General features: G+C 53.2%; 1 protein-coding gene across 7 annotated transcripts in view; it reads right to left on the bottom strand.

Moving 5' to 3' along the window:
* Positions 1-1,042: 1,042 nt before the first annotated feature.
* The window catches only part of dmtn (dematin actin binding protein), a 77,250-nt gene continuing 68,887 nt past the window's right edge, over positions 1,043-9,405 (bottom strand). For all 7 annotated transcript variants that reach the window (XM_038785717.1, XM_038785722.1, XM_038785719.1 and 4 more), the window contains 3 exons: positions 6,699-6,764; positions 5,232-5,312; positions 1,043-1,930 (listed from right to left, as the gene is read on the bottom strand). In XM_038785717.1, coding sequence (XP_038641645.1) covers positions 1,817-1,930; positions 5,232-5,312; positions 6,699-6,764 — 261 coding nt within the window. In that variant the 3' untranslated portion in view covers positions 1,043-1,816. The remainder of the gene's footprint in view (positions 1,931-5,231; positions 5,313-6,698; positions 6,765-9,405) is intronic.

The following is a 9,405-nucleotide window of genomic DNA, read 5'->3' as shown; positions in this document are numbered from 1 at the left end:
TTTAGCCTGGACAATCCACCTACCCTGCTCATCTTTGGGTTGTGTGGGGGTGAGACCCACGCAGACACGGGGAGAATGTGCAAACTCCACACGGACAGTGACCCAGGGCCGGGATCGAACCCGGGTCCTCGGCGCCGTGAGGCAGCAGTGCTAGCCACTGCGCCACGGCGCCGCCCCCCAAGGAGGAGACAATCATTATTGTTCAAGAAAGGGGCAGCACAGTTAGCACAGCTGCCTCGGGCTTTTCACAGTAACTTCATTGAAGCCTACTCGTGACAATAAGCCATTTTCATTTTTCATTTTTCAAGGACCCAGGTTCGATCCCGGCCCTGGGTCACTGTCCGTGTGGAGTTTGCACATTCTCCCCCGTGTCTGCGTGGGTCTCACCCCCACAACCCAAAGATGGGCAGGCTAGGTGGATTGGCCGCGCTAAATTGCCCCTGAATTGGAAAAAATGAATTGGGTGGTCTAAATTAAAAAAAAAAAAATTATTGTTTAAGAAACGAGGCAAGTTCGAAAAGATTCTCGATTTATTTTACGCACGGGAAATATGACAGGTACTCAGGGGGTGATTACAAGGTAGTTTTGGGGCTTGCCAATATTGGGTGCAAAGGTGTGGGCACTGACGACGGGACAGGAAGCCAGGGAGCTCAGTCACCATCGCTCTGAGGATTTGTTACCGTTCTTGAACTAAAGCTGGGGAACCACGGCGTGTTCTTGGATGGGGATACAGGCGGCAAGTGTGCGCGCCGTGCTCAGCCTGTCCACTGAGCTGGTCAGGTTGCGAGCTGACCATGTGAACAGCAGCAGCAGTGCGGGCCAGAATACCCCGGTGTTGGTGCATTGGGCGGGGAGCTTGTTTGGCTTGTTGCCCCAGCTCTGCGGGGCAGGCTCTCAGCCTCCTGCCGTCCCTGTGGGTCCATTGGCAAAGGTGCAAGGAGTGCATTCCCAGTCCCCCCCCCCCCCACCCAGCCACCCCCCCCAGCCACAGAGGGACCTTCAGCAGATCACGCTTTCATCTTCCCCAGGACTGAAAACAATGGCAGCAGTGAGTTTTGTTTTTAAAATAGCGATTATTGTTTGGCGTTGTGGTGAATTGATGCCTTCCTCTCCGGAGTGGACATCCTTTGAGCCTTTGGGATTAGTCTGTGCGTCTTGTGAGTGGATCTGTGAGTGACGCAGGGCACCGCGAAACTTGAAAACGCGGGGCTCCTTGGGTTTCCGGGTCTCCCCACCTGAAAATTCCCCCGTTTCCCGTTCTTGAGCGACTTGCCAAAGAAGGCAGGAGGCTTCGAAAAGGATTGCTTTGTTCTGGGTTGATAATCGGCAGAGCAGGGGTGGCTGAAGAAAACGAAATGCAACCCAGGTTCACCGCTAAGCGTCGGCGCTACACAACCGGGCCCTTCAGCCCCTCGAAAGCCTGTCCCGCCAGGAAGCTTCGACGCGTTCCAGATGTTTGCGCGGAGCGCTGATCACACACAAATCTGCTCCCCAACGAGGACACAAGAGACGTGGTTCGACAAACGTGAAGTCAGCTGCACTGAAGCAGTTCAGTGGTGGCGGCTTGTGGTTCAGGAGGGAGCAGTCACGACAGCCAAACCAAAACCAAAACATCGCCGCGAGATCGTCTGAATCCCACTCCAGGATATTAAGGACCGCTCTCGAAAAAAAATAGAAGGGCCAAAAGTGAACAGAGAAAGGGACGAAAGTTTTCAAAACGTGTCACGTGAGCAGGAGGAACAACATCCAGTAGAGAGCAAATGGGTCAACGGTAGGGGCCTCTCTCTCTCTCTCTGGAAGGGTTCTCTGTCGGAGCTCAGAAGAGGCAAGCTTTCTTCTTCAGTTCCGTCCTCCTCCACTGGGGTAGCTTGTCAAACTCCTTAATTGTCATTCCAAACACCTCCTGGAATTCCTCAGGGGTCAAATGCCTCTGTCAGAGAAAATGGGAAATGTTTCAATTATTCTGGGGGGTCAAGGCGGGGGTTAATGGTCAGGATGAATCGGACCCCACTCCCAATCACGGCTCGATTGATTTTTGTCGCCCCTTTCCTCTCGGGATATTTCCCTTGGAAAATTCACCCTCTCTGGAGGTGGAGCTCGAAGCCATTTCCCCATTTCCTGAGCAACAGCCAGAGGGATCAACTAACCCCCCCCCCCCCCCCCCACCCTCGTGCACATTATTACTCTGAAATACCCAAAGTACTGGAATCACTTTCCCTAAATCCCCCCCTCCCTGAATCCCCCCCTCCCTGAATCCCCCCCTCCCTGAATCCCTCTCCCTGAATCCCCCCTCCCTGAATCCCCCCTCCCTGAATCCCACCTCCCTGATTCCCCCCCTCCCAGAATCCCTCTCCCTGAATCCCCCTCCCTGAATCCCCCTTCCCTGAATCCCCCCTCCCTGAATCCCTCTCCCTGAATCCCCCCTCCCTGAATCCCCCCTCCCTGAATCCCCCCTCCCGGAACCCCCCCCCCTCCCGGAACCCCCCCTCCCTGAATCCCCCCTTCCTGAATCCCTCTCCCTGAATCCCCCCTCCCTGAATCCCCCCTCCCGGAACCCCCCCTCCCGGAATCCCCCCTCCCTGAATCCCCCCTCCCTGAATCCCCCCTCCCGGAACCCTCCCCTCCCAGAATCCCCCCTCCCTGAATCCCCCCCTCCCTGAATCCCCCCTCCCTGAATCTCGCCCTCCCTGAATCCCCCTCTCCCTGAATCTCCCCCTCCCTGAATCTCCCCTCCCTGAATGTCTCCCTCCCAGAAACCCCCCCTCCCGGAATCCCCCCTCCCTGAATCCCCCCCTCCCTGAATCTCTCCCTCCCAGAAACCCCTCCTAGCAGAACCTCCCTCCCTGAATCCCCCCTCCCTGAATACCCCCTCCCTGAATCTCCCCCTCCCTGAATCCCCCCTCCCTGAATCACCCCCTCCCAGAATCCCCCCTCCCTGAATCCCTCCCTCCCTGAATCCCCCCTGTGGTGAATGTATTATGATAATTCACACTATGACTTTGTAAGCGCAGTAGTGTTATCCGACCACTAGGGGGAGTAGCTCTGGGAATGCTCAGGAGATTGTACAGGGCTCCACCCTTGGCTCCGCCCACGACTCCTCCCCCTAGTGCTGCTGTATAAATACCCTTGTCCAGAGTCAGCCTGCAGTTCACTGAGAGTTCATCAACGGGTAACAGGCTGGCTCTGTAGTAAGTCGATTAAAGCCTAGATTCACATCGGAAACACGTGTCTGGTGAATTGATGGTTCCATCACCCCCCTCCCTAAATCCCCCCTCCCTGAATCTCCCCTCCCTGAATCCCCCCTCCCTGAATCCCCCCTCCCTGAATCCCCCTCCCTGAATCCCCCTCCCTGAATCCCCCCTCCCTGAATCCCCCCCTACCTGAATCCCCCCTCCCTGAATCCCCCCTCCCTGAATCCCCCCTCCCTGAATCACCCCCTCCCTGAATCTCTCCCTCCCAGAAACCCCCCCTAGCAGAACCTCCCTCCCTGAATCCCCCCTCCCTGAATCTCCTCCTCCCTGAATACCCCCTCCCTGAATCTCCCCCTCCCTGAATCCCCCCTCCCTGAATCACCTCCTCCCATAATCCCCCCTCCCTGAATCCCTCCCTCCCTGAATCCCCCATGTGGTGAATGTATTATGATAATTCACACTATGACTTTGTAAGCGCAGTAGTGTTATCCGACCACTAGGGGGAGTAGCTTTGGGAATGCTCAGGATATTGTACAGGGCTCCACCCTTGGCTCCGCCCACGACTCCTCCCCCTAGTGCTGCTGTATAAATACCCTTGTCCAGAGTCAGCCTGCAGTTCACTGAGAGTTCATCAACGGGTAACAGGCTGGCTCTGTAGTAAGTCGATTAAAGCCTAGATTCACATCGGAAACACGTGTCTGGTGAATTGATGGTTCCATCACCCCCCTCCCTGAATCCCCCCTCCCTGAATCTCCCCTCCCTGAATCCCCCCTCCCTGAATCCCCCCTCCCTTAATCCCCCCTCCCTTAATCCCCCCTCCCTTAATCCCCCCTCCCTAAATCCCCCCTCCCTTAATCCCCCCTCCCTTAATCCCCCCTTCCAGAATCCCCCCTTCCAGAATTCTCCCTCCCTGAATCACCCCCTCCCTGAATCCCCCTCCCTAAATCCCCCCTCCCTGAATCCCCCCTCCCTGAATCCCCCCCTCCCTGAATCCCCCCTTCCAGAATCCCCCCTTCCAGAATTCCCCCTCCCTGAATCACCCCCCTCCCTGAATCCCCCCTCCCTGAATCCCTCCCTCCCTGAATCCCCCTCCCAGAATCCTCCCCTCCCAGAAACCCCCCCTCCCTGAATCCCTCCCTCCCAGAATCCTCCCCTCCCAGAAACCCCCCTCCCAGAAACCCCCCCTCCCAGAAACCTCCCCTCCCTGAATCCCCCCCTCCCTGAATCCCCCCCTCCCTGAATCACCCCCCTCCCAGAAACTCCCCCCCCCCCCCACCCTGAATCTCCCCCTTCCCCCAAGGATACATTTACTATTTTGTTGAACAGTCTCCACAACTTATCCTGGTGCCTTCAATTACCCGGATTACCCCCCCCCCCCCCCCCCCCCCACTAAGGTTTTGCTGTTTCTGCACCCACTCTAAAGTTGGTCCTTTTAGTTTATCGTAACTCTCCTCAAAATCTCTCACTTCATCACCCTTCTCTCCATTCAGACCCAGTTACCATGTGTCGGACCATTTCACCAGTCTATATCCTCCTTATCGACCATTGCATTTCCAATTCTGCAAATTTGAAAGTTATATGCTGTCTGCCCAAGTCCAGCTGAATAATTTAGATATAAAGAGCAGTGGTCAGTGCCCCCACCCCTGAGGACCAACACCTGCATTGAGTTTGAAAGATCTGTCCACTATCACGCTCTGTCCAAGTCAGTTTGTCACTGTCCCTTTTAACTCAGTGACTGACACTCCACCTGTCCTCTCATTGTTTAATAAAAATTTAGAGTACCGAATTCTTTTCCAATTAAGGGGCAATTTAGCATGGCCAATCCATCTACCCTGCACATCTTTGGGTTGTGGGGGCGAAACCCACACAGACACGGGGAGAATGTGCAAACTCCACACGGACAGTGACCCAGAGCCGGGATCGAACCTGGGACCTTGGCGCCGTGAGGCAGCAGTGCTAACCACTCCGCCACCGTGCTGCACCCGCATCTGCCTCTTATGTTTCGTACGAGGAGCGATTCTTTATAATTCGGACCCTTACCTCCAGCTGGGGTCTGTTCACTCCCTGAGGCAGGTGAATGCTCCTGCTGTTGGCTCCCTTCAGCATTTTGTACGGGTAAGTCTGCGTGGGAGACACATTGGACCAAAGTCACCATAGATGGCCAGCAGATTGACCTCTTCCCCAGTGGCCACATTATACACACGACACAAACACACAAACACACTACACACACACAAACATACTACACGCACACAAACACACTACAGACACACAAACACACGACAGACACACAAACACTACACACACAAACACACTACACACTCACAAACACACTACACACTACACACACAAACACAATACACAAACACAATACACACACACAAACACACTACAGACACACACAAACACACCACAAACACACTACAGACACACAAACACACATACACACACAAACACACTACACAAACACACTACAGACACACACAAACACACTACACACTACACAAACACACTACACACTACACACACACAAACACACTACACATACACACTACACACACAAACACAATACACAAACAATACACACACACAAACACACTACAGACACACACAAACATACGACACAAACACACTTCACACACACAAACACACTACACACACACAAAAACACTGCACACACACACAAACGACACACAAACACACTACACACAAACATACTACAGACACACACACACACAAACACACACACAAACAAACACACTACAGACACACACAAACACACTATACACACACACAAACACACACTACACACACTACAGACACACACACTACACAAACACACTACAGACACATACACACACACACAAACTTACACACACACACTCAACACACACACACTACACACATTACACACTACAGACACACACACACTGAACACACACACTACAGACACACACATTACACACACACTAAGCACACACTAGAGCACATACTAGAGCACACACACCCCTCCCGTGAGGTTGCTGCGCAGAAGTGGCCGGATTTCACCTTCGCCAGCCCAAAGCCGGCCGCCAAACAAGCTGCCAGGCTGTCTGCCATCATGGCAGAGACAACAGTCAAGCTTGCTGCTCACAGCCTGGGTCCCCTGAATCCAGAAGCAGGGAGGAGTTAAAATAACTGGTTAGAAAAAAAATGAATAGGGGTAAACAGGCACCAAATCCCACCGTGACAACTGGGAAGGTGGATTCAATGAATGAATGAAATAAATTTGATTGACAAGGGTAGCGTAGCAGATTGTCAAAAAAAGCCATCTGGTTGACCAGTGTCCTTCAGGGAAGGAAATCTGCTTTGTGCCCCAGATCCACAGCAATGTGGCCCGTGCTTGACCATTCTCTGAAACGGCCGAGCTGTGTCAAGCTGCTATTTCTAAAGGCTGCCGGCGGTGGCGAATGAATGCGGGCTCACATCCCCGTGGGCCAACAGCGACGGAAAGGAAATGACGCTGACCTTCTGCTCCAACATGGCGGGTAAGGAAGTTCCTCTGTCCATCCTCCCCGTCTGTGTGTCGCCGTTCTGTAAAGGTGAGAGCCAACACTGTGACTTGCGGCCCGTCACTTCACCCGGGCGCGCAGGCTGCACCTGAGAGGCAGAGCGACAACCGTCTCGCAAATAAAAAAACGACCGAGCGCGAATCGACCCTGCAACGCCACAGACACGAGAAGCAGAATCTTAGCATCGAGACGAGGGGGCACATACTAACCTTGCAGGAGAGAGAGAGGGTCAAGGGACTATTGAACATGACGTTGTGGAGCACGATACAAGAGTGGCACATGGTGTGTGGGAAGGTCAAAAGTTTTCCACCACTGGGTTTTTCCTCATGTCTAGGTCTGCTCTAGACTGATTGATAGCGATTAGTTGCTACGGTTCGCCCATATTGTTGTATCATGTGACTACTAGCATGGTAAAAGGTGACCTCGAGAGACTTTCTATCGTCCAGCGATTTCAATGGCGGAGGACTTGGACTGGATTTAGTCCAGATGGATTTCGACGCGTCGATGAGGCGGAATCAGATCGCAGTCCCGTCTGCCTCCCTCAGTAGCCGGAATGCAAGAGAACTTGGTCCACGCAATTCCTTAGCTGGCAAGGGAATGTCAGTCGCACAGTGATCAGCACTGTAGCTTCACATCTCCAGGGTCCCGCGTTCGATTCCCGGCTCTGTGCGGAGTCTGCGCGTTCTCCCCGTGTTTCTTCCGGGTGCTCCGGTTTCCTCCCACAAGTCCTAAAAGACGTGCTGTTGGGTGAATTGGACATTCTTTTTTTTTCTCAATTTAGAGTACCCAATTTATTTTTCCCAATTAAGGGGCAATTTAGCGTGATCAATCCACCTGCAAATCCTTTGGGTTGTGGGGGCGAAACCCACGCAGACACGGGGAGAATGTGCAAACTCCACACGGACAGTGACCCAGAGCCGGGATCGAACCTGGGACCTCGGCGCCGTGAGGCAGCAATGCTAACCACTGTGCCACCGTGCTGCCCGTGAATTGGACATTCTGAATTCTCCCTCTTTGTATCCGAACAGGCGCCAGAGTGTGGCGACTAGGGGCTTTTCACAGTAACTTCATTGCAGCGTTAATGTAAACCTACTTGTGACAATAAAGGTGACTTGACTTTACTTCAATGGAGGAGGTCTTGGACCGGACTCTCTCTGTCTCCCTGCATTCTGGATGGATTTCGACATGTCTCATGGGGCCTCACGGTAGCATGGTGGTTAGCATCAATGCTTCACAGCTCCAGGGTCCCAGGTTCGATTCCCGGCTGGGTCACTGTCTGTGTGGAGTCTGCACGTCCTCCCCGTGTGTGCGTGGGTTTCCTCCGGGTGCTCCGGTTTCCTCCCACAGTCCAAAGATGTGCGGGTTAGGTGGATTGGCCATGCTAAATTGCCCGTAGTGTAAGGTTAATGGGGGGCTGTTGGGTTACGGGTATACGGGTTACGTGGGTTTAAGTAGGGTGATCATTGCTCGGCACAACATCGAGGGCCGAAGGGCCTGTTCTGTGCTGTACTGTTCTATGTTCTATGTTCTATGTCGATGAGTCGGAATCAGATCGCAGTGCCCTCTGCCTCCCTCAGTACCCAGCATGCAAGAGAACTTGCTCCACGCAATTCCTTAGCTGGCAAGGGAATATCCATCCCAGAGAGCAGGCTGAGGTGACAATCGCACAATGTCAAGTTTTAGGATCGGACCAGCGGGAAAAGAGAATCTCGACGAAATTCCGGCCAAGATGTCTCGGAGGGTTGACGGGTTGGTGGAGGGATAAAGGGACCATGGAGGGATTCGACAATAAGGGTGATAAGTTTAAAATCAAGATGCTGCTCGACTGGAAGCCAATGTAGGTGAGCAAGCACGGGGGTGATCGTTCCAGGTCTTATTTTTAGTTTCAAATATTAAGTCGATTGACGAGAGTGACAGCAATATAATTGAAGTTGTCGGTGTTCACACCCATCCACTCCCATTGATGGGAACCATTTACGCCCTTTCTCTGGCTTTCCCTTCCCAGCTCACTGACCTGGAGAAATTCCGATGGCAGTTCCCGTTCGGCGGTTTGTTGGAGGTGGGAATAATCGATGGGCTAAAGCTTTAATGCTTAGTGTTTTCCTGAGCCACACCGTGCATCGCTGTGTCTCAGACAAGGACAGCCAATCGGAATGAACCTCTGCTTGTGTTGTACTGGGAGATCGAAGGGTGTTGGCCCACAGTCTTAATGATAAAGGCATCACCGTACCACACACTCACTGGGTGTCCTCATTAAACCAGAGCAGTCAAATAGTTACCGCAACACAGATGTGTGGTGACATTAGAGACGTCATGAAACCAAACTCTGGGAGAATGGCTCTGTCCTGTGTTTGTGTGTGTGACACAATTCAAAGACATTCTGGGAGGACCGGCGGACAACATGGCTTCCTCACAGAGTCAATTCTGGCCTCAGGTCACTGTCTGTGCGGAGTCTGCTCGTTCTCCCTGTGTGTGCGTGGGTTTCCTCCCACATTCTAAAGATGTGCAGGTTAGGTGGATTGGCCGTGATCAATTGCCCCTCAGTGTCCAAAGATGTGCAGGTTAGGTGGATTGGCCGTGATCAATTGCCCCTCAGTGTCCAAAGATGTGCAGGTTAGGTTGTGATACGGGTGTAGTCGAGGGGAGTGGGCCTATGCTAGGGG

Source organism: Scyliorhinus canicula, chromosome 26 (assembly GCF_902713615.1).
Source record: "Scyliorhinus canicula chromosome 26, sScyCan1.1, whole genome shotgun sequence".
NCBI classification, from domain to species: Eukaryota; Metazoa; Chordata; class Chondrichthyes; order Carcharhiniformes; family Scyliorhinidae; genus Scyliorhinus; species Scyliorhinus canicula.
Note: the sequence above shows the minus strand (reverse complement) of the source record. Positions and strands in the feature narration are given on the sequence as shown.